Source organism: Hyperoodon ampullatus, assembly GCF_949752795.1.
Source record: "Hyperoodon ampullatus genome assembly, chromosome: 7".
Lineage (NCBI taxonomy): Eukaryota > Metazoa > Chordata > Mammalia > Artiodactyla > Ziphiidae > Hyperoodon > Hyperoodon ampullatus.
Window position 1 is genome coordinate 106,956,831 of NC_136920.1, and position 27,092 is coordinate 106,983,922.

The window sequence follows — 27,092 nt, forward strand, 5'->3', positions numbered from 1 at the left end:
TTCATTATCATAAGATACCAAAACTATTTTATGCTTCACAGAGATGTAGAGATCTCATGTTACGGGGGAGAAATAAAATTCCCGTGTTACTAGTAGAAAACACTTCATCCTTCAGGTAATCACTATTTTCCAAGTTTCTAAACTATGATTACTCACCTAATTGCAATTCCTCATTTAGTTAACACATCTGGACTTATATTCCTTGCAATATATTTAATTAATCTATACTCGAGTGTTACAATTCTTACACATTACAAATCACATTACAAAAAACTCAGATAAACACGAGTAAAGAAATTTAAAACAAATATTAAAGTATTTTCATTAAAGATACCAAAGCTATTTAGGGCTGATGATGTAATATTAGTACTATAATTTATTCAAATTTTATAAATAGAACGTGTCTAAAGATAAGATTATCCAAAGATAAATGTTATGCGATAGTACAGAACATACACATTTAATTCTACACCCTTCATGAAGTGACCCCTCAAAAATGACATTAAGATAATTTTCAAAACAGCATAAAGCTATTAGAACAAAGAAAATGAGAGAAAATATGCTAAAAATCAGATAACCCCATAATGTCTGACTTAAACACTAGAAAGCTGGTTCACAGTTGGGTGATATAGGAGGAGGGGGTTTAGCAGGGATGGTAAAGAAGAAACTCATGCTGCACTGCAGAATCCTCAAAAGGCTCAGGAATTGGCAGCACCAAGGAATTATGGAACTAGAGGTGAAGGTGTAATGAAAAACAGATGGCATAGATGAAAGTCTTTTGAAAAAAAATAACACACCAGATCCCCTCCTCCACACCAGCAGAACACTATATAGGATAACCTTCTGGAGAAGGCAAACAACAAAGTTGCTGGGCTAGGAAAACCAGACACAGTTGAGAGTATACAGTCTGAAACAGGGGCATCATAAAAAATGTTACTTAGTGTTCTTAAATGTTTGACATTCTGCCACACCAGCCTTCTTTCCCAACTCAGCTCCCAGAACACTGGAAAGCAGACATAGATGCTCTAGGCAAGAGATCGAAAGAGTGTTTTCTGGAGAGTCTGAGTAGTCCCAAGAAAAAGACCTAATGGTACTAACACTGGAAGTTTTCCACTGAAATGGCCCCACAGTGAAGCCCACTGTAGATAAGCATCAACGACCCCACCACCATACCGCTAATTTGAGATATTTAAAAAATGGACATACAGTGTCTGACTATAACATATGTTCAAGCTCATTTGTCAAACTGATAAGAATAAACTTAAAGGGGAACAGGTTTCACCATATATTTAATAAAACTAAAAATTTAGATATTATTAGAAATCTGTGATTATTCCCACATGCGCTGCTGAATATCTCTGTATATTCTACTAAACACAAGGTCTAAAATTAAATTTAAATGTTACTAGAGGATGGTGATAAAAATTACCTGAAGGAAGTGGCCCCTGAATTTGCAAACATAATTTTTTGCTAAGTCAAATCATTTTTAACATATATTCTCTAAAAGAGGTGAATGACCATAAGGGTATTAACCAGGGCATAATTAATTTGAGTTTTTGTATATATTTGAAAGTAAAAACAAAAATTGAAAAAAGTACATTTCTTTAAATAAGCTAGAATTCAGATATTTTCTTCATTCACTATCGTAGAGTAATTTAAACCTTCTAACAACTTCTTTTATCACAAGAGAGAGCTATAATGCCATTATTTACATAAAAAATTTGGCTTTTCCTCCCTCACTCAATTTTCTATAATGCATCTGGCTTACAAAATCTGCTAAACCATAATGTAACCTATACTAGTATATACCACACCTTCGGGCAGAATTAATGAGTGATTTTATCTCTGCATTTCTCACAACACCTGCATTATCTTACACTCATGCACTCAGTATCTATTGAACTGAATAAATTTCTTCTTTATCCAACTCAGTGTTTTTCATCAAGTAACTTAATTTCTTATAGAAACATATAACATACAGTCTAGATTCCTGTATAACTTAAAATCTTTTTGGCACTTTATTTTTGCTCTAAGTTAAATCAGTTTTGCATGTATACATTTTTAAAAAGCATTCCGGAAAAGTCCCCAAATAATCCTGAAAACCAAATCTGCAACACTTTCCACTTTAAATTATTTACTGCACTGGCATCCACTATTAGAAAAAGAAAAATTGTTTTCACATCAAATACACTTATCCACACTCTTACCCTTGCTGGGCCATAGATGCATTAAAACAGTCTGCCCTTTAACTTTCATAGCATAAACTAAAAGATTTCAGGGAGTTAAAAGATGGAATTTCATGAAATACAGTCAAAATATCTCCTCTCTTGGCATCTTTATCAGCATGATACAAAGACTAGTATTAGTCTCTTTAGAAGTCTTAAAATTTTCGTGTTTTCTAACTAGGGGTTCCTATAACCCCTATTCACTTGTCAGTCATTAGAAAAACAGGACCTCCCTCCCTCCTTTCCTTCCTTCCTTCCTTCTCTCTCTCTCTCTCTCTCTCTCTCCCCCCCCCTTCCTTCCTTCCTCCCCTCCCTCCCTTTCTCTCTCTCTCTCTTTTGGTCATTATAAGGTCTTGCAATTCATCAGCAATTTCACCCACGTTGTGCCTTTCAATTTCTTGAAGAATCAGACACAGACATTCACACACACACACACACACACACACACACACAATCCCTGAATCCAAAAGGCTATAAGGGAAAAGTATGGAAATTAAAGCTGGTAACAAAATCATGACAAAAACATAGCAGCAGAAAAGGTCAATGCCATTACAGGAAAATAGGACAATTGCTAAATGTAAACCACTAAGTTCCAAAAATTATTTTTTATTATCCGAAAACATCTTTCCTTTGGCTGTAATTTATTAGCTTACTGTGGTAAGAATGATTATTCCATGTTCCATGAAAATAAATATTAGAGATCTTACATTGATTTCTTTTAAAGTAAAAATAATTATTACTTGATCATAGTTTATTTAGTAGACAAAAGCTTTCAGTTGTATACCTGGAACTAATATATTATATGACAATTCTACCTCAATAAATATTTTTATTTAAAGCTTTCAATAAAGTAAAAAGGTAGTGAGTGGTGAAAACATCATGACCCACAGATATACACAACTATGGAAATGTACACTTGTTTAAATTCAGAAAGTAAAATCATTGAATGAAGGCACAAAACTTGTTAGAATTTATCACAATAGTGTGTAAAAACTGCTCTTGATCATTACAAAGATCATGAGCATTATCATGCTGACCTGAATCTCCTCCCAGATGTCTTCATCCAATAAGGTAGCTGCTTTATAGTGCTGCAAAGGGACTATCAAGCAGTGCCCTTCAGTAAGAGATCGAAAGTTGGGTAAACATAAATAAACCTATGGGGAAAAAAGATGCAAAGGTGAAATGTTATTGCTGTTTATTCTCAGTTCTGAAATATGAGCTCCTTGTAGGTTAACATGGCTAACAGTTAATAAAATAAACCTGCTCATAAGTAATATATTATAGTTTAATATTTTAAAGACATTCACTATTTAAAATTTTAAAATCCATGAAGATATCTTTCAATAACCAGAAACTTATTGCATAAGTCTCAATTTTGACTGCTATACCTCAAAGATTAAGCTTACCAAAGGGTAGAATGAAAGACACTTTATCCTTCACCTGAGAAAGCTATATGCCTTCAAAGCCCTTGAAACAGCACAAATTTTGCAAAAATAAAAGAAATACATGACCTGGTAATGATATGGAAGTTAAACTGATGCCTATTAATCAGGTCTTCCTTCTCTTGTTGGCTGAGAAAAGAAAAATAACCTCTGTATGGCTTTACAGCACTGGTTAAGTTCTATTTATTTACATACATGTATTACCTACAAGCTGGTACTATTTTTTCATTTTACACAAACTGTCTAAAAACAAAAAAAGGTCAGTTAGTATGTATGTAGAGAGGAAAAGGTGTTCATAAGAACCATAAATATTCTTCAACGAGGCTTGATCCTATTTTCTACAATTTTTTGCTAGAAAAAATTTTATGTAAGAGAATTAATTAATGAATTAATAAATTTATTTATAAATTGCTTTACGAAATTATGTAAATTTTTAAAACTTTGCTGTAAGAGGAGAAACTAGGAGTGTATGTGGATATGGCTATCTACTTAAATTTACAGTTAAATCCCAAAAATATTCACAATTAAAAACAATATCAGGAATAAGCACTGAAGAGGTGGCCAAGACGTTGGACTAGGAAGACCCTGAGCTCACCTCCTCCCACAGGCACAACAAAATTACAACTAATTATAGAGCAACTACCTGTAAGAACAACCTGAAGACCAGCAGAAAAGATACTCCACAACTGAAGACATAAAGAAGGAACCACAATGAGACACGCAACAGGGCTGGAGATTCACTTTAGTCAGGACCTACACCCCCAGGTCAGCAACCCACAAACCAGAGGAATACTACAATTATAGAGGTCCTCCACAAGAAGCAAGGAGTGTGAACCCCACACTGGGCTCCCAGGCAGGGGACTTGCACCATGAAGATGAGCTCCCAGAATGTCTGGCTTTGAAGGCCTGCAAGGTTTGCATATGGGAGAGATCCCAAGGGCAACAGGAAATAGGGACTCGATCCTTAAAGGTTGTCTGCAAAATCTCATATGCTCTGAGTCCTAGCACAGAGGCACGAGTTTGAAAGGAGCATGTTTCAGACCCACTTGCTGCTCTTGGAGAGCCTCCAAAACAGGCAGGAAGCAATTGGGACTCCCCCTGGGGACAGAAAAGCTGGCAGCAGCCATTTTTGGCAGCTCGTTCTACCTCAATAACACCAGCACTGGCAAGCACCATTTCAGAATCCTCCCTCTAGCTTATTAGTGCCAAGGACCAGGCCTGTCCTCCAGCAAGCTGGCATCAGCCCTGAGCCCTGCTGGGCATGCAATGAACCACTTGAGACGCCCACCCCACCTACCAGCAGACAGCAGCAGCCCCACATCCCATAGGTTGAAACAGACAACCACGAGAAAAGCCTACCCTGCACTCCAGCAGGCCTGCAAGTCGTGCCAAGAGGCACCACAGCCAACTAAGCTGGGGTTCAGCCCCACATACCAGCTCCCCAATGGAAGTTGACCCTACTGCAACAGAAGGGTACATGCAGCCCATATAGGGGGCACCCCTAGGAACAGGGCTCTGGTGACCAAAGGGGTGCATGCTGCCAGGCCCCACAGGATGTATCTTATATAAGGCTGCTTCTGAAGATGGGGAGAAGTAACTGACATACTTAACACCGAGTAAAAAAACACAGAATTGGGTAAAATGAGGAGATGAAGGAAATGTCCCAAGTGAAGGAACAAGACATAACCTCAGGAAAAAAAAAAGAAAAGCAACTAAACAAAGATAAGCAACTGACCCAATAAAGAGTTCAAGATAATGATCATAAATATGTTAATTGAACTTGGGAGAAGAAGGGATGAACACAGTGACAATTTCAAAAAAGAGTTAGAAAATACAAAGAAGAACCAAAAAGAACTAAAGAATACAAGAACTAAAAGAAAAATATATACTAGAATGAATCAAAAGTAGACTGATTCAGAGGAACTGATACAGAGGAACTGATCAGAGATCTGGAAGATCTGGAAGACAGAGTAGTGAAAATCACTCAAGCTGAACAACAAAAAAAAAGGGTTTTAAAAATGAGGATAGATTGAGAAAGACCTCTTAGACATCAAGCATACTAATATTCACATTATAGGGGTCCCAGAAGGAGCAGAGAAAGAAAAAGGGGTAGAAAATGTATTCAAAGAAACTATGGCTGAAAACTTCCCTAACCTTAAGAAGGAAACAGATATAGGTATAGGAAGCTATGGAGACTTCCAAACAAGATGAACCCAATGTGTCTACACCATGACACATTATAATTAAAATTGCAAAAATTAAAGATGAAGAGAGAATCTTAAGAGCAGCAAGAGAAAAGCAACTAGTTACATATAAGGTAACTCCCATAAGGCTATCAGCTGACTTTTCAGCAGAAATTGCAGGCCAGAAGGGAATGGCATGATATCTTTAAAGTGATGAAAAGAAAAAACCTACAACCAACAATACTCTACTTGGCGATGTCATCATTCAGGTTTGAAGGAGAGTTAAAGCATTTTAAAGATAAGCAAAAGATGAAAGAGTTCAGCACTACCAAACTGGCTTTACAAGAAATGATAAAAAGACTTCTCTAAGGAGAAAAGAAAAGGCCATAACTAGAACTGAGAAAATTATGAAAAGAAAAGTCTCACTGAGAAAGGCAAACATACATTAAAGGTAGTAGATCAACCACTTACAAAGCTAGTAGGAAGGTTAAGAGATAAAAGTAAAAAAAATTATCCATACCTGCAATAAGTAGTTGAGGGATACACAAAACAGAAAGATGTAAAATATGGCAACAAAAACATTAAATGTTGTGGGGAGGGCAGTAAAATGTAGTGCGGTTAGAATGAATATAAACTTAACAGATCATTAATTTAAAATAAAGATTTTATATATATATATGTAAATATGTATGGTGTTACATATGAACATCATGGTAACTAAAAAATCAAAAACCAGTAATAGATACACAAAAAAGAAAAAGAAATCCAAATGTAACACTAAAGACAGTCATCAAATCACACGGAAAGAGAGCAAAAGGAGAAGAAAGGAATGAAGAAGAACTATGAAAACAACAGGAAAACAATAAACAAAATAGCAACAAAGACACAGAGCAACTAATTTGGTAAAAAAACCAAGAATGATACATATGCTGCTTCCAAGAGATTCATTTCAGATCTAAAGACATACACACTGAAAGTGAGGAAACAAAAAATTGTATTTGATGCAACATGATACACCACATAAAAAAACTGAAGAGTATAAATCACATGATCATCTCCATAAATGCAGAAAAAGCTTTAGACAAAATTCAAGACCCATTTATAACAAAAACTCAACAAAGTGGGTATACAGAGAACATACACCAATATAATACAGCCATACATGAAAAACTCACAGCCAACATTATACCCAACAGTGAAAAGCTGAAAGCATTTACTCTAAGATCAGGAATAAAAAGGATGCCCACTCTCACCATCTGTGTTTAGCCACAGCAAACAAAGAAGAAAAAGACAAAAAAAAAGACTGCAAATTAAAAAGAAGTAAAACTGTCACTGTTTGCAGATGACATGATACTATACATATCAAATCCTAAAGATGCTACAACAAACTACTATAACAAATAAATGAATTCAGTAAAGTTGTAGGATAAAAAAGATTAATATACAGAAATCTATTGTTTTTCTATACATTAATAATAAATTATCAGAAAAAGAAAGCAAGAAATCAAATCCCATATAAAATTGCACCAAAAAGAAGAAAATACCTAGAAATAAACTTAACTAATCATGTGAAAGACCTATACTCTGAAAACTGTAAGACACTAATGAAGGGAACTGATGATACAAAGAAATGGAGAGATATCCTGTGTTCATGGATTGGAAGACATAACACGGTTAAAGTGTCCATGTTACTCAAAGCAATCTACAAGTTTAATGCAACCCATATTAAAATAACCATGATTGGGCCTCCCTGGTGGCGCAGTGGTTGAGAGTCCGCCTGCCAATGCAGGGGATACGGGTTCGTGCCCTGGTCCGGGAGGATCCCGTATGCCGCGGAGCGGCTGGGCCCGTGAGCCATGGCCGCTGAGCCTGCGCATCCGGAGCCTGTGCTCCGCAACGGGAGAGGCCACAACAGTGAGAGGCCCGCGTACCGGAAAAAAAAAAAAAAAAAAAAAAAAAAAAAAAAAAAAAAAAAAAAAAAATAAAATAACCATGATATTTTTCACAGAATAAAAGACCCTGAATAGCTAAAGCAATTTTTAGAAAAAAAGAACAAACTGTAGGTATCACGCTCCCTGAGTTCAGCTGATACTACAAAGCTACAGTAAAATCATAACAGTATGGTACTGGCACAAAAACAGACACAGAGATCAATGAAGTAGAATAGAAAGCCCAGGAATAAACCCATGAACCTACGGTCAATTAATCTATGGCAAAGGAGGCAAGAATATACAAAGGAAAAGACAGTTTCCTCAATAAGGGGTGCTGGGAAAACTGAACAGCTACATGTAAAAGAATGAAATTAGAACAGTTTCTCACACCATATGCAAAAATTAACTCATAAAACTCCTAGAAGAACACTATAGGCAGAACACTCTGTGACAAAAATCATGGTGTTATGTTTTTGGATCAGTCTCCTAAGGCAAAATAAACAAAAGAAAAAATAAACAAATGGGACCTAATTAAAAGCTTTTGCACAGCAAAAGACACCATCCACAAAATGAAAAGACAACCTACTGAATGGGAGAAAATATTTGCAAATCATATGACCAATAAGGGGTTAACATCCAAAATATATAAACAGCTCATAAAATTCAGTATCAAAAAAAACAACCCAATTGAAAAATGGGCAGAAAACTAGAATAGACATTTTCCAAGGAAGATATACAGATGGCTAATAGGCACATGAAAAGTTGCTCAACATTTCTAATCATCAGAGAAATGCAAATCAAAGCCATAAAGATATCACCTCACATCTGTGAGAATGGCTATCATCAAAAAGTCTATAAATGACGAATGTTGACAAGGATGTGGAGAAAAGGAAACCCTGTACACTGTTGTTGGGAATGTAAATTGGAAGTCACTACAGAAGACAGTATGGAGGTTCCTCAAAAAACTAAATATAGAATTATCATACGATCCAGCAGTTCCCCTCCCAGGTATACATCTGAAGAAAATGAAAACAGTAACTGAAAAGACACATCACTCCAATATTCACAGCAGTATTATTTACAATAGCCATGATATGGAAGCAACCTAAGTGTCCATCAACAGATGAACAGATAAAGAAAATGTAATATATATATATATATATATATATATATATACACACACACAATGGAATATTAGTAAAAGAATGAATTCTGCCAATGGTAACAATGTGGATGGATCTAAGAGGTATAATGCTTAGTGAAATAAGTCAGACAAACACAAATACTGTACGTTATCACTTATATGTGGAATCTAAAAAAAATAAAATAAGCAAATGAATAAAATAAAACAAATACAGAGAACAAGCTAGTGGTTACCAGTGGAGAGAGGGGTGGGGGAGGGGAAAATAGGGATAGGGGTTTAAGAGATACAAACTTCTATGTATAAAATAAATAAGCAACAAGGCTGTATTGTACAGTACAGGGACATATAGCCATTATTTTGTAATAACTTTAAATGGAGTATAATCTATATAAATACTGAATCACTATGTTATAAACCTGGAACTAACATAATATTGTAAATCAACTATATTTCAATTAAAAATAACAAATAAATAAAATAAAAAGAAAAGGAAGCCAACTCTTGCCATTTGTATTTAGCCACAGAAATCAGACAAGTAAAAGAAATAAAAGGAATCTAAACTGGAAAGGAAGAAGTAAAACTCACTGTTTGCAGATGACATGATACTATATATAGAAAGTCCTCAAGATGATACCAAAAATACTATTAGAACTAATAAATGAAATCAGTAAAGTTGCAGGATACAAAATTAATACACAGAAATCTGTGGCATTTTTATACACTAATAACAAACAATCAGAAAGAAGAAATTAAGAAAACAGTCTCATTTACAGTTGCATCAAAAAGAACAAAATACCTATAAATAAATCTTACCAAGGAGGTAAACAAATTATACTCTGAAAAGTATAAGACATCAATGAAAGAAAATGAAGATGACAAAAATAAATGGAAAGAAATTCTGTATTCATAGACTGGAAGAAGTAATATCATTTAAAATGGCCATACTACCCAAGGCAACCTGGAGATTCAATGCAATCCCTATCAAAATACCAATGGCATATTTCACAGAACTAGAACAAATAATTCTAAAATTTGTATAAAAATACAAAAGACCCTGAACAGCCAAAACAATCTTGAGAAAGACAAACAAAGTTGGAGGTATCACACTTCCTGATTTCAAATTATACTACAAAGCTATAGTAATCAAAACAGAATGGTACTGGCATTAAAAACAGACACATAGATCAATGAAACAGAATAGAGAGCCCAGAAATAAACCCGTGCCTACATGTTCAATTAATCTACAACAAAAGAAGCAAGAATATACAAAAGGGAAAAGATAGCCTCTTCAATAAATGGTGTTGGGAAAACTGGACAGGTACATGCAAAAGAATCAATCTAGACTACTTTCTCACACCATATTAAAAAAAAATCAAAATGGATTAAAGATTTAAATGTAAGACTGGAAACCAGAAAACTTCTAGAGAATACTATAGGTAATACACTCTTTGAAACTGATCTTAGCAACATTTTTTTGCATATGTCTCCTCAAGTAAGGGAAACAGAAGCAAAAATAAATAAATGGGATTACGTCAAACTAAAAAGCTTTTACATAGTGAAAGAAATCATCAACAAAATGAAAAGGCAGCCTACTGAATGGGAGAAAATACTTGCAAATGATAGATAAGGGGTTAATATCCAAAATATACAAAGAAGTCATATAACTCAAGACCAAAAAAACAACTGATTAAAAAATGGGCAAAGGACCAAACAAATTTTTCCAAAGAAGATATACAGATGGCCAACAGACACATGAAAAGATGTTCAATATCACTAACAATGAGGGAAGTGCAAATCAAAACCACAATGAGATGCCACCTCATACCTGTCAGAATGGCTATCATCAAAAAAACAAATAACAAGTGTTGGTGAGGATGTAGAGAAGAGGTGACCCTGCTACACTGTTGGTGGGAATATAAATTGGTGCAGGCACTATGGAACACAGTGTGGAGCCTCCTCGAAAAATTAAAAATAAAACTGCCATATGATCCAGCAATTTCACTTGAGTATTTACCTAAAAAAAACAAAACACTAATTCAAAAAGATATATGCATATCAATGTTCATTGCAGCATTATTTACAATAGCCAAGATATAGAAGAAACCTAAGTGTTCTTCAATAGACGAACGGATAAAGGAGATATGATATATATGTATGTGTGTATATATGTGTGTGTGTCTGTATATACATATGTACTATATATACAATGAAGTATAACTCAGCCAAAATGAAACGAAATCTTGGCATTTGCAACACTATGGATTGAAATGCTAAGTGAAATAAGTTAGACAGAGAAAGATAAATACCATATCATCTCACATATACGTGAAATCAAAAAAACAAAACAAATGAACAAACATAATGAAACAAAAACACACTCATAGTTACAGAGAACAAATGGGTGGTTGGCAGAGGGGGGTGTTTAGGGATGGAGGTGGGAAATAGGTGAAGGGGATGAAAAGGTATTAAAACTCCAGTTACAAAATAAGTAAGTCATAAGCATAAGGATTATGGTCAGTAATATTGTAATAACTTTGTATGGGGACTGATGGTTACTAGACTTTTCATGGTGATCATTTCATAATGTATGCAAATGTCAAATCATTACGTAGTACACCTGAAATTAACATAATATTGTATATCAACTATATTAAGTAAAACAAAAAACAGTACTGATGCATTAGATGTAACAATTTTACTATACTAATGTTAAGATGGAAATAATAGAGGAAACCCGGCACAGGGTATATGGAACTCTGTACTGCCTTACAATTTTTCTGTAAATCTAAAACTGCTCTATAAATCAAAGTACTTTTTTTGTTTAAGTAAACGATAGTGTTAAGACAAGAAGGGGAGAGATAACATTTATTTTTAAAAAAGAGGGAGAAGGCAGGGACAATTTATGATCAGAAACTTACATAACTGTCTGACTCTAATGAGTACTCACACAGCTTCATTAATACGTTTGGATTTACGACATTAACTTTAAGTACTAGAAATTCAAGTTGAGTGAGAATTGCTGAACTGCTTTAGAATACTGTTAATTATTACTACCTAACGCAAAGTAATTCCTTAGAAACTCATAATCATATATACCTAACTTAGGTAACAACTAAAAGAATTTCTTACTGTTTATTCAGATTAATAAAATAACCTATTAGCTACAATAGATGGGATAAGCAGTCAGATATTGTAGCAAATAGATGAAATTTCTTCGAACCAATATTTCAAAGATTTCTATATTAAAATATTCACAGATGAAAGGTTGAAGCTAGATAGCAGTTTTTAAAGCTAAGATAGCATAATAAAGCATAGACCAAGAAAAGAGATTCAAATGGTATTAAAATGAAACCAGAATGAAACAACTAGTCCGAGAGGGAAGAAACAGATCAGCCAATGCTCAGTAAGTTAAAGGCAAAAGATTTAATACCTTTAGAAATCTCTAATTGGAAAATGTGGATACCTCACAGAAGAAGAGGAAAACTGAGAATAGGAAAAGGAATGTATGAAATAATATATGAGTTGAAGAAATGGAAAATGTCTCTTTACTGGCCAACAGTTTCCTTTCACTAGTTAATTGAGAAATGCCTACTTTGGGACACGGTCTATAAAACAGAAGGCTAAAAAAGGGTTTGTACACTTCACACCTCTTGGCCTCCCCTGGACCTGGCCTGTCTTCAGTGCATTAGGGAAAATGAAGTCATTGAGAAAAACCCAAACTTGTTGAAAAGAATTATTGAAAACTTTATGTTACTTTATGTTTACTTTATTCTTACATTTCTTAAAGGTAGGGGCTAGACTAAAGGGGAATGAAATATTTATATATAATGTCATAATTATGAAAATGCAAATGTTTATGCAACAATCTAGAAAAGAACATGGAAAAATTAATACAAGTAAGTGATTAAGGTGGGGTTTTTGATTGATTAAATTTTGAATGGAAATTTCTACTTTTATTTTTGATAAAGTTTAGAGGAAAAAGAAAGAAAAAGAAAAGGAGGGGTAAGGAAATAAAGAAACCAAAACCCAAACTGATAAATTGACAGTCTTAATGACCTAAAGATATTAAAGACTAGAATTGGAATGGAAAAGTCAATGCCAGTTCTTTGGCTACACAGGTGCTTGTGTGTGTGTGTAAGTATGTATACACAACAAACAAATTAATTAATATGTATATGTATATTCCCCAAACTATTAGTTCCTGAAACTAGCATTCATTCAACTTCCTCTCCTACCACTTTTTCTCACTCACTCCACTCCAGCTACACTGATCTTTTTTCTGTTCCATAAATGCCTGCCTTATTTCCTCTTCAAGGCTTTTGACTCAATGATACCTCTTTCTGAAATATTATTCATTCATATTTTCATGTTGCTTGCTTCCTCTCATCTTTCATACCTTTACGAAAATACCTCGGAGAAGCCTTCTAGACCACCTTCGCAAAAAATACTCTCCCATTATTTTATCACATTTCCTCTCTGTATCTGCTTCATAACAACACTTTCTTAAATCAGGGCAAACATTACATTTTTTATTCTCTGCTCTATTTCACTAGAATACAAGCTGCACAAGTATATCTGATTTTCTACTTATCCCCAGTGACTACTTAGGTTCTGGTATACATCAGGTACACAATAATTATTTACTTAATATAAGAATTAGGGATTGCATTGAATCTGTAGATTGCTTTGGGTAGTAGTCATTTTCACAATGTTGGTTCTTCCAATCCAAGAACATGGTATATCTCTCCATCTATTTGTATCATCTTTAATTTCTTTCATCAGTGTCTTATAATTTTCTGCATACAGGTCTTTTGTCTCCTTACGTAGGTTTATTCCTAGATATTTTATTCTTTTTGTTGCAATGGTAAATGGGAATGTTTTCTTAATTTCACTTTCAGATTTTTCATCATTAGTGTATAGGAATGCAAGGGATTTCTGTGTATTAATTTTGTATCCTGCCACTTTACCAAATTCATTGATTAGCTCTAGTAGTTTTCTGGTAGCATCTTTAGGATTCTCTATGTACAGTATCATGTCATCTGCAAACAGTGACAGCTTTACTTCTTCTTTTCCTATTTGGCTTCCTTTTATTTCTTTTCCTTCTCTGATTGCTGTGGCTAGAACTTCCAAAACTATGTTGAATAAGAGTGGCACAATTTGTGTGGAAACACAAAAGACCCCAAATAGCCAAAGCAATCTTGAGAACGAAAAATGGAGCAGGAGGAATCAGGCTCCCTGACTTCAGACTATACTACAAAGCTACAGTAATCAAGAGAGTATGGTACTGGAACAAAAACAGAAATATAGATCAATGGAACAGGATAGAAAGCCCAGAGATAAACCCACGCACATATGGTCACCTTATCTTTGATAAAGGAGGCAAGAATATACAGTGGAGAAAAGAGAGCCTCTTCAATAAGTGCTGCTGGGAAAACTGGACAGGTACATGTAAAAGTATGAAATTAGAACACTCCCTAACACCATACACAAAAATAAACTCAAGATGGATTAAAGACCAGGCCAGACACTATCAAACTCTTAGAGGAAAACATAGGCAGAACACTCTATGACATAAATCACAGCAAGATCCTTTTTGACCCACCTCCTAGAGAAACGAAAATAAAAACAAAAATAAACAAATGGGACCTAATGAAACTTCAAAGCTTTTGCACAGCAAAGGAAACCATAAACAAGACCAAAAGACAACCCTCAGAATGGGAGAAAATATTTGCAAATGAAGCAACTGACAAAGGATTAATCTCCAAAATTTACAAGCAGTTCATGCAGCTCAATAATGAAAAAACAAACAACCCAATCCAAAAATGGGCAGAAGACCTAAATAGACATTTCTCTAAAGAAGATATACAGAGTGCCAACAAACACATGAAAGAATGCTCAACATCATTAATCATTAGAGAAATGCAAATCAAAACTACAATGAGATATCATCTCACACCGGTCAGAATGGCCATCATCAAAAAATCCAGAAACAATAAATGCTGGAGAGGGTGTGGAGAAAAGGGAACCCTCTTGCACTGTTGGTGGGAATGTTAATTGATACAGCCACTACGGAGAACAGTATGGAGGTTCCTTAAAAACTACAAATAGAACTACCATACGACCCAGCAATCCCACTACTGGGCATATACCCTGAGAAAACCATAATTCAAAAAGAGTCATGTACCAAAATGTTCACTGTAGCTCTATTTACAATAGCCAGGACACGGAAGCAACCTAAGTGTCCATCAGCAGATGAATGGATAAAGAAGATGTGGCACATATATACAATGGAATATTACTCAGCCATAAAAAGAAACGAAATTGAGCTATTTGTAATGAGGTGGATGGACCTAGAGTCTGTCATACAGAGTGAAGTAAGTCAGAAAACGAAAAATAAATACCGTATGCTAACACATATATATGGAATCTAAGGAAAAAAAAAAAAAGAGGTCATGAAGAACCTAAGGGTAAGATGGGAGTGAAGACACAGACCTACTAGAGTATGGACTTGAGGATATGGGGAGGGGGAAGGGTAAGCTGTGACAAAGTGAGAGAGTGGCATGGACATATATACACTACCAAACATAAAATAGCTAGTGGGAAGCAGCCACATAGTACAGGGAGATCAGCTAGGTGGTTTGTGACCACCTAGAGGGGTGGGATAGGGAGGGTGGGAGGGAGGGAGACACAAGAGGGAAGAGATATGGGAACATATGTATAACTGATTCACTTTGTTATAAAGCAGAAGCTAACACACCATTGTAAAGCAATTATACTCCAATAAAGATGTTAGAAAAAAAGAATTAAACTGCCAAATACTGAAATAAGTGACTATTATTAGTGACTATTAAATAAGTGATTATTAACATTTATTGAAAGAAGTGACTATAAACATACATGCTTGGTATATAATGGGATACATGTGTGGTATACAATGATGAGTAAAAGTTATCTATGCCCTTAGAGCACTTACAGCCTACTGGCAGAGACACTCAACGAGTAAAACAAAATACATTTGACCCTTGAATAACATGGGTTTGAACTGTGTGGGTCCAATTATACATGGACCTTTTTTTCAATAAATACTGTGGTACTATATGATCCAGGGTTGCCTGAATCCACAGATGTGGAATTGCAGATGGAGGGGTGACTATGGGACTTGAGCATCTGTGTATTTTGGTATAGAGAGACTGCTGGAACCAATCCCCCATGGATACCAAGCAACAACTGTACAATAAACTTCTTCAAATTATAAGATATTCTATAAAGAAACAAAAAGGTTCTATGAGAAAGTAAGGGAAGAAGCAGAAGTTACTTTAGACTAAGTAGCTCTGAAGTGATGTTAATACTGAGAATCAAGTGCCAATCATGAAAATAAGATCACATAGATGGTAAATGGCAGAGCAAGAATTTGAATCCAGGTGGTCTGGTTCCAAAGTCTAGGGCCTGAGCACTACTCAATGCTGCCTCTCTATAGAGAAGAATTACACAAAATGGGAGCTTCATATCATTTAGATATTTATACTCACTCTAAAGAAGATTCTAAGAATCATGGGAACTTAGAAAAGAAAATATTTGAAACAGAATGAGACAAAACAGATTTCTTAGAATCTTATAAGAATATGAAGAAAGAGGCAAATTTACATATACCACTGAATCGTTTCCTTAGGGCAATAAACGTTATATATCTTACCTTAACACCTACTGCAACAATAAGGTGCTTGGGAAATTGAGAGCTGTCAAAACAATACAGACATTTTTCCATTAGTGCAGCAAGACTCCGGTGCTCAGCAATAGCTTTTTTCCTCTGATTCTCTTCCTCTTCAGCAAAACATTCTCTCTCAGCTGCTCTGGAGACAAACATGTCATCCAGAGTGTAATAGTCTCCATCTGTTTTTCCCATAAACTGAAAAAACAAAATAATAGTAGTGGGGAGAAGGTAGTAGTTAATTCAGTTTATTGTACTGTGGCATACTGAAGTCATATCTGTAAGTCCTGTGATAAAACTCTTACATTAAAAGAAAAAAGAAAACATGATTAAAATTTAAGCTTGACCTGCAAGGATCAATTTATTATCATCACAGCTAAAGTTTACTGAGTATTTACTATGTACAGTTCTATGCAGTTTGATTGTTTTATACTCCTATGATAAGGGAAGCATTATCATTTCTATTTAATATATGAGGAACTTGAACCACAGAGAGGTTAAGAACAACCTTCACCTTAAAATTATCATACGCTCTATTAAACTTACCAGCGAATTTGCTAATATGTATATTGAGAGCATTGAGAGCAATGTTCCCCTTTCTCTTTTAAAAATAATTTTGTTTTTCATTTGTTTTTATTGAGGTAACAACGATTTATAAAACTATGTAAATTTCATGTGTACAAAACCAAATTCTTTAATAAGTCTTTTCTAACACCCTCTTACTGAGATACTGAGCAATTCAACATGGTGTGCATTCTGCCTTGCTGCAATAAGTAATAAACCCAAGTTGTTTAACTCTGTGTGCCCCTGGTGGTCTTTGGCTAACAGCCACTGACAGTATCAAGAACTATTGTTAATTTGGGTGTGTATGAAAATGGTGTTGTGATAATGCTAAAAACTTCTGCTAAAAGTTTATTTATTTATTTATCTTATTGAGGTGTGGTTGGTTTGCAATGTTGTGTTGGTTTTGGGTGTGCAGCAGGGTGATTCAGTTATATATATATGGGTAAATAAATATGTATATGTATGTGTATGTGTGTGTGTGTTCTTTTTCAGATTCTTTTCCATTATAGGTTATTGCAGGATGTTGAGTGTAGTTCCCTGTGCTTATCAGTAGGTCCTTGTTTGTCTGTTTTGTATATAGTAGTGTGCATCTGTTAAACCCAAACTCCTAATTTATTTAAATTAGGAATTAAAAGTTTATTTTTATTAAAAAATAAATCCCAGAACCTCATCTATGAAAAAAAAATTAGCATACACTCCACATAGAACATAAAACATTTTTCAACTGTATCTCAAGGCACCTTCTCTATACCTCCCCCAACATAAACTGTAGCCAGGGTGATGTTTTTAAAACAAAAAATTTATTTACTTATTTTATTTATGTCCCTACTTAAAATCCTCAAAGAGCTCTACATTGTGAACAGGATCAAGTTCAAACTGTTGTTTGGCCTACTAAGTCATAGACTCAGAACGGTATAATGGTTAAGAGCGTGGGTTCTATAGTCAGAATAACCATGGTAAAATTCTATCTCCTGTCTCTATAATCTTGGGCAGTTATTTAATCTCTCTGCGCTCTCTCTCTGTTTTATTTCCTCATTTTACAATGGCTATAACAATATTATCCATCTAATAGGGTTATCTTTCTTCATCCTTACAACACATGCCTGGCACACAATAAGGACTCATAAATGTGAGTCACCTCAGTCACATGTGATCACATCGCTACTCAAATTCCACACTTTGCCACCCTACTTTAGTTTCCAAAAGTACTGTTACCGTCAGGCTTTGCACATATTGCTCTCCGACCAATTCTGCCCTCAATTTTGCCATTCCTACCCCTACTTATTTTTTAATCTGAGGTTTAGATTTAGTTGTCACCTGCATGAAAGAACTTTTCTAGATCGTCCAAGCTCCTTCAGTACTATACTGACATCAGTTTCATGAAGACCACACTGTATCAAAACAGCTCATTAACTTATGTTTTTCTTCCATTAGACTAAGTTTTACTTAGTCTACTAAATACCAAAAAGAAAATGACTGTTTTGATCTTACCATATATTTAAATAGATAGGAAGAAAGCCAGAGTGCCTGTACTCCTGTCAGAGAAAGTAGATTTCAAAGCAAAGAATATTATGAAGGATAAAGAAGGTCATTTCATAATAATAAAAGACTTATACCATCAAGAGGACAAAACAATCCTAAAGTTTATGCACCTAATAATAGTTTCAAAATATATGAAGCAAAAACTTGACAGAACTGTAGGAGAAATAGACAAACCCACAACTGTAGTCAGAAATTTAAATGCCACTCTCTCTATAAATGAACAAATAGAAAATCAATAGGCACATAGAAGACTTGAACAAACTATCAACCAATCTGACGTAACCAACGTTGACAGAAATTGTATCCAACATCAGCAGAATAAACATTCTTCTCAAGTGCACAGAGAACATTTACCAAGACAGACGGCATTCTCAGATTTAAAACAAACTCTCAATAAATTTAAAAGGATTCAAGTAACATAGAGTATGTGCACTGAAAACAATGGAATTAGACTAGAAATTCCAACAGAAAGCTATATGGAAAATAGTCAAGTATGAGAAAATTAAATAGTGTACTTCCAAATAACCCACGGATTATCAAAAAAAATAAAAAATAAAATTAGAAAGTTTTTTGAACTACAATAAAACAAAAACAGGACATGTGAGAATTTGTGGTGTACTGTGAAAGCAGTACCTAGAGGGACAATTACAGAACCACTTATATTTGAAAACAAGAGAGGCCTTAAATCAATGATGTCATCTTCCAACTTAAAAAACTAGAAAAGAGAAGTAAAACTAAATGTAAACAGAAGAAAATTTCTAAAATGTCATTATTTATAGAATCAGGTAAAAAGATTATTATCAGTAAGGTATTTCTCAGAGCACATTAGCTTCAGAAATTAATTTTTATCTTCTACTTTTTCTCTTTATTAATCCTTGATGATCTCTCTATTCTTTTAGGTTGTCTATTTATATGTAGTCTCCTGACTTACAAATTATTATTTTAACTTCAGACCTTTATCTCAACCATAATATATCAAATTTTGAAAAATGTCCAAACTGGTCACTAAAATTTTCATGAAAATAGTGACTAACTATATGCTAGATATTAATAGAAACTTTAAGTATCTTCTCAGCCAAATACCTCTACAACATAGTAACTGTCATTCTCACTTGACATTAAAAAACTGAGGCTAAGAGAGACTAAACAGCTTAATCAAAATCACATAATTATTAAGAGACAGAGCCAGGAATCAAACACAGTTTGATTGTAAAACTGAGAGAGCCCGGCATATAGTGAGCCTCTCTCACTTAAGAAACCCATCTTTAAAACATAGAAAGGGAATATTGTGAATATAGTCTACAAAGCAGAATAAAGAATTAGAAGAAACCTTAAATTTCATCCAGAATAAACATACCCAATCAAGTTAAGGTACTTATTAAAAGAGAACACAGATATCTGATGGGTATTTATCTTTTCTAAAACACACCAGTGAGCAGAATATGTACTTCTAACATGTAACTTTACTTTCATATGATATATTTTTAAAAATATTGTTATTAAAAATCAGTTCATAACTTGTCAGGGAATATATTCAATTTAAATAAAATCAGTTGAAAACAGAAGACAGTATTTCTATTTTTTAAACCTATGTTCCATGAATGCTGCTGAACTTCTCTGATCTATTCATAGTTTTTGACTTAAATAGGGGACAGTCTTGCAAATTAAGTCTGAATGACTCTTCAGCACAACTGAAATATGATACTCATCTATCCCAGAACAATAATTCCCTCCTCCTACATCCTCTAATTATTTGCATTTTCCCATTGTCTTCTCTTTGGGGTTTGACACAAAATGTTTTTACCTTTATCAGTCACGTACACATCTATGACCTTACACTCAACCAAAAATTTTTAATGGACAGACTGCTGTTAGATAGTGGAGAATATAAGACCAACAAGGGGAAAAGTGAAAATATTTGCTGGAGGAAACGAGGTGAAGAAAACAAGAGGGGCATGAAAATATGCCTGTTTTTCATTTAGATAGAGTCCTAAAGAAAATTGATTAGATGGTACAAGATCAAGATAGTATATCATAAATTTTAGAACTATGAGAATCTCTTTTCCAAATAAGTAAGAAAAATGTGATAAAATAGTTATAACATTAAAATGAATAAGATAAAAGAAAGGGGAGTAGATGTCAATACTACCCAAAGTGATCTACAATGCATGCAACATCTATCAAAATCTCAATGATGCTTTTTGCAGAAATAGAAAATTCCATCTTAAAAGTCATATGGAATCTCAAGGGACTACAAATAAACTATCTTTAAAAAGAACAAAGTTGGAGGTCTCACACATTCTGATTTTAAAACGTACTACAAAGCTACAATAATCAAAATAATGTGATACTGGGCTTCCCTGGTGGTGCAGTGGTTGAGAGTCTGCCTGCCGGTGCAGGGGACACGGGTTCGAGCCCTGGTCTGGGAGGATCCCACATGCCACGGAGCGACTGGGCCCGTGGGCCGCAGCTACTGAGCCTGCATGTCTGGAGCTTGTGCTCAGCAACAAGAGAGGCCACAATAGTGAGGGGCCCGCGCACCGCAATGAAAAGTGGTCCCCACTTGCCACAACTAGGGGAAGCCCTCACACAGAAACGAAGACCCAACACAGCAAAAATAAATAAATAAATTAATAAACTCCTACCCCCAACATAAAAAAAAAAATAATCATAATAATGTGATACTGGCATAAAGAAAGATATATAGACCAATGGAATAGAATGGAGATCCCAGAAATAAACAAACTCATATATGGTTAAATGATTTTCAGTAAGGGTGCCAAGACCACTGAACAGGGAAATGACAGTCTTTTAAACAAATGGTGTTGGGAAAACTGGATATTCACATGCAAAAAAAGATGAAGTTGGACCCTTACCTCACACCATGTAAAAAAATTAACTCAAAATGCATCACAGACCTAACTTAAAAGCTAAAACTTTAAAACTCTTAGAAGAAATCATAGGGGACAAGCTTCATGACATTGAATTTGGCAATGGTTTATTTATGTTTATATTAATTTAAAAAATAGTAAGTTTTTAATGAGGTTTTTTAATCTTGTGTATAAACATGAATGGATTATGATAAAATTATTAAAACTATATTTAATTCAGACTTCCAAATAAAATGATCTTCCCTGTTTCATTTTTTTTCCAATATCTTTATTGGGGTATAATTGCTTTACAATGGTGTGTTAGTTTCTGCTGTGTAACAAAGTGAGTCAGCTATATGTATACATATATCCCTATATCCCCTCCCTCTTGCGTCTCCCTCCCACACTCCCTATCCCACCCCTCTAGGTGGTCACAAAGCACCGAGCTGCTCTCCCTGTGCTATGTGGCTGCTTCCCACTAGCTATCTATTTTACATTTGGTAGTGTATATATGTCCATGCCACTCTCTTACTTTGTCCCAGCTTACACTTCCTCCTCGTGTCCTCAAGTCCATTCTCTACATCTGCATCTTTATTCCTATCCTGCCCCTGTTTCTCTTCAGAAACATTTTTTTTTTTAGATTCCATATATATGTGTTAGCATATGGTATTTGTTTTTCTCTTTCTGACTTACTTCACTCTGTAAGACACTCTCTAGATCCATCCACATCACTACAAATAGCTCAATTTCGTTTCTTTTTATGGCTGAGTAACATTCCATTGTATATATGTGCCACATCTTCTTTATCCATTCATCTGTTGATGGACACTTAGGTTGCTTCCATGTCCTGCCTATTGTAAATAGAGCTGCAATGAACATTGTGGTATGTGACTCTTTTTGAATTATGCTTTTCTCAGGGTATAGGCCCAGTAGTGGGATTGCTGGGTTATATGGTAGGTCTATTTTTAGTTTTTTAAGGAATCTCCATACTGTTCTCCATAGTGGCTGTATCAATTTAGATTCCCACCAACAGTGCAAGAGGGTTCCCTTTTCTCCACATTTTCTCCCGCATTTATTGTTTGTAGATATTTTGATGATGGACATTCTGACCAGTGTGACGTGATACCTCATTGTAGTTTTGATTTGCATTTCTCTAATGATTAGTGATGTTGAGCATCCTTTCGTGTGTTTGTTGGCAATCTGTATGTATTCTTTGGAGAAATGTCTATTTAGGTATTCTGCCCATTTTTGGATTGGCTTGTTTGTTTTTTTTGATATTGAGCTGAATGAGCTGCTTGTAAATTTTGGAGATTAATCCTTTGTCAGTTGCTTCATTTGCAAATATTTTCTCCCATTCTGAGGGTTGTCTTTTCGTCTTGTTTATGGTTTCCCTTGCTGTGCAAAAGCTTTTAAGTTTCATTAGGTCCCACTGCCCCATTTCTGAGAAGGAAATTTTCATAAAAATATGTCCTTCTTTCTGCAGTGAATTTCCAGACCCTAGAATATTTCTAGTATTTCCCCCAAAATAAAGAGAAGTAAAATTATCCTAATGCGCTAAAGTTAAGATCCCATACAATTTTTTAATCATTTCTGTTTAACCCAAGTTTGTTTTACTCTCTGTGATATACACATACACACACTTGATACCTTGCGTTACCTGTATTCTAGTTTCCATTAAGCTAATTTTTTTCATCAGGTAATATATTCACATAGTTAAAAGAAAAAGTCTAATAAGGTATACAGTAAAAAGGCTCCCTCCTGTCCCTCAGATCCCTAGGTTCAAATTCCCATCACCAATGCTGTCATAAGCAAGGAAGGGTAATTTGTTCTGTCAAGTGCCAGACAGTAAATATTTTCAGTTCTGTGGGATGTACAGTCTCTGTCTCAACTATTCAGCTCAGCTGTTATAAAGCGAAAACAGCCTTAGACTACATGTAAACAAAGGTGCATAGCTGTATTCCAATAAAACTTCATTTGTAAATATAGGCAGTGAGCTGAATCCTTCCAGTGGGGTCAAACCCTAACTTTACATATGTCTCTTTGATAAAAAGTGCTAATGGTAATGTTTGAAGGGACTGCAATGGAAGGGTTTGCAACAAAGAATGCTATTTTGAAATAAAAAAATTCATCCTACTACCCATGAAACATTGACATACATTTAAAAACATACAAAATTTTCATATAAGCAGACTTAAGATTATTCCAAGATGCTTTCTTTATGATATATATTATTCCAAATATATATACCTTGTGGCATAATTATGAAGAACTACTGTAGCATCAAGATAAAACAGACTGGTCACCTAACTAGCAGCACACTGTTGACATTAAAGTCTGGCCCCAAACATTCCCTTAAATGGTAGATCAAATATATAGTTAACATTTTCATGGAATACATTAAAAAGTTAACCCAGAATTCTTATTTAAAAAAAACAACTGAATACCAAAAGTATACTCCCCAATCAAGTCAATTCTAAAATGCACATTTCCAATATGTCTTACAAAGGATTTAATTTAATAAAACAAATCATGATTATAAAGAACTAGCTGTCTCTGAAAAGTAGATCATTGTAGACTGAGTAACCAGCTTCTCAAAATTCAAAGGTATCCTAGGAATATATCTTACCTTAGATGTCATTTTCATAAAATGTTTGTTTTGATTTTCTGCTGTTCCCATCTTTTCGTTCTTGACTAAATCATTTAGGCTTAGAGTATCATCATCATGAAAGTATCTGACCCTTTCTTTTTCCTCATAGGTAGAAGCCTATGACAAAATGAACATTATTAGTTTAGTGAAAACACAAGTCTCTGAAGTATTTTAATGAATTATCTATAAATCTGATATTAAAAGTAAAAATCCCACTGTGTATCATAATCTTTCTTTCCAGTATATCCCTATTCTGTCTGCCTCCATGTGGAAAAATTTCCATTAGAATAACACTCCCTACCCTCTTCTGTCCCTTTACTTTTCCCTCTTCCCCAAGGATGGAAGCATGATAGTATCTGATTTCTGAGTTTTAAGGAAAGGAAAGAATTGTTTTATGCCTTCTTCTCTCCTCTATGCTCTTCCTTTCCTTGTAGTAAAAACTCTCTACCACTGTGAAGGGAAGTCAGAGATCAAGTAAGCATATCAAGAACAAAAGTGAAGTATTAGCAAACCTGCTTTAAACAGCTCTACCAGAAAAAAAGGTGATATTCTGATTCTCATCTAAATCAATTCTGGGTTTTCCTGTCAGTTGATTCCATACCTACACGTGGAAAAGAAAAGTGCTATGTACTGTCTACCAAATCAAATCTCTTCAACACTGTTCTCACATTCCCTTATCCAAATAAAACCTGGTCTTCAACTTCTTTACAACCATGTTCCCAATATGTTTTCCCCACATGACTACTCCTGTCTTCACAAGCTTAAATCTCACATTCCATGACTTCAATCACTCTCTGGATCCAAACCCCTTTCTGGTCCTCTTATCCTTTCACTATACTCAGAAAACAAACCTCAATCCTGAATAAATGTGTCATGCTCTTTACTCCCATACCTAGACTACTCAGTAGTAAGCAATTCAAAAGAGTATTCAGGGCTTCCCTGGTGGCGTAGTGGTTGGGAGTCCGCCTGCCAATGCAGGGGACGCGGGTTCGTGCCCCGGTTCAGGAGAATCCCACATGGCGCGGGGCGGCTGGGCCCGTGAGCCATGGCCGCTTGGCCTGCGTGTCTGGGGCCTGTGCTCCGCAGCAGGAGACGCCACAACAGTGAAAGGCCCACGTACCACACACAAAAAAAGAGTATTCAATGCCATCTGGCAATGCATCTATGAATCCCTAGCCAGTTCTGTCATTTCATACAATTCAAACCTTTATTCTTCTCCCACATCTCCCTTTCAAACCCCTAATGCATCCCATTTCTTTAGGAGAGAGATCCATCCCATTTCTATTTGCTGAACAAATCAATTACTAGCTCTGGCAGCACAGGCATTCAACAGGCAGATAGTAAACATTTGATAGAAGAATTCTAAATGAACAAATCTTCTGTGGACCCAATTACCATTTATAAGATCTTTCAAATTTAAAACAAAAAATCTAACTTGGGAAAATGGAATATGTTGTTTTTGCCATTTTAAGAGCCTCAAGGTAGTGCTAAAAATTAACTGTTGCAGCTAGAAGATGAAAAAGAAAATTAAGGTTTACAAAGGATCTAACACAGGTCTATAGCACCAAGGTTTTCCCTAAGAGTTATGATAAGTATGTAAAAAGAAGCTGGAAATAATGTCAAAGAAATATACACTAAAATTAAAACTGCCTTAAAAATTCAATGTTCACAATTATTTGAAAACTGTTGTTGAATTAGAATTCACTTTGTAAAAGGCAGAGAATCATAACTAAAATAAAAGTAAGAACGTGATTTACTACCTTCTAATGTTTTCATTATTAAGCAACATTTCAGAAAATATTTTGAAATAGAGTTGACCCTTGAACAATGCGAAGGTTAGGGGCAGTGATGCCCATGGAGTTGAAAATCTGACTATAACTTTAGAGTCAGTCCTCGATATCTATAGTTCCATATTCACAGATTCAAACCACCACAGACTATGCAGTACTACAGTATGTAATTTATTGAAAACGTTCTGTGTATAAGTAGACCTTTGCAGTTCAAACCCATGTTGTTAAAGGGTCAACTGTAGTCTGATACAAAGGGAAAAAATGAATTCTGAATTAATAAACAAAAGACATATGTTAAACATACAATCAGTCTCTTCTTTCTCCCTCCTTTAGATTCCAGATGTTTTTGTGGTGTGTTCACAGGCCAGACTCTTCCAGAATGATCTGTTCTGACAAGGATCACTTCTTCCTGATCTTCATTCTGTGGAAAGATTTAGAGATAACAATTGTAATTATTGAGAAGAGTCTTGAAACCTTATGTTTAATAGCCAAAAGAGCATAAAAATGATTCTAGTTTTCACATAATATTATGGATTATCTTAAGCCTCACAGACTTTCATTACCCACTATAATGTAAAGTGACCATAATCTTTTCATGAAAAAGGTGAAGAAAAATATTTAAAGCTTATTTAATTTTTTAAAACAATTACAGAAGCAAGCTTCAAATATAGTTTTCCTCTAGACAATATTAAAAGATGACAAAGCACCAATATCCAAACAGGCATTGTATGAGAATGCCCATCATGTATGGAGCAGATGTCATATTTAATGAATGTTTCTTCAATTTAAATATCCTGGCTTGCCTGCAAGATGGTGGAGTAGAAGGACGTAGGCTCAACCCTTGTTACAGAAACACCAAAATCACAAGTAACTGAACAACCATCGACAAAACCACTGCTGAAACCTACCAAAAAAGACAAAAAAGAAGCCACAAAGAGATGGTAGGAGATGCGTAATTGTGATAAAATCAAATCCCATAACTGCCGGGTGGGCAACCCACAAGCTGTAAAATAATTATACCACCAAAGTTCTCCCACAGGAGTGAA

General features: G+C 34.9%; 1 protein-coding gene across 3 annotated transcripts in view; it reads right to left on the minus strand.

Moving 5' to 3' along the window:
- CWF19L2 (CWF19 like cell cycle control factor 2) overlaps positions 1-27,092 on the minus strand; it is a gene marked incomplete at its 3' end in the record, with an annotated part of 168,843 nt that overhangs the window by 26,507 nt on the left and 115,244 nt on the right. For all 3 annotated transcript variants that reach the window (XM_079708103.1, XM_079708102.1, XM_079708104.1), the window contains exons 11-14: positions 26,351-26,467; positions 24,236-24,373; positions 16,619-16,831; positions 3,263-3,379 (exon numbers count right to left, since the gene is read on the minus strand). In XM_079708103.1, the coding sequence (XP_079564229.1) occupies positions 3,263-3,379; positions 16,619-16,831; positions 24,236-24,373; positions 26,351-26,467 (585 nt within the window). The remainder of the gene's footprint in view (positions 1-3,262; positions 3,380-16,618; positions 16,832-24,235; positions 24,374-26,350; positions 26,468-27,092) is intronic.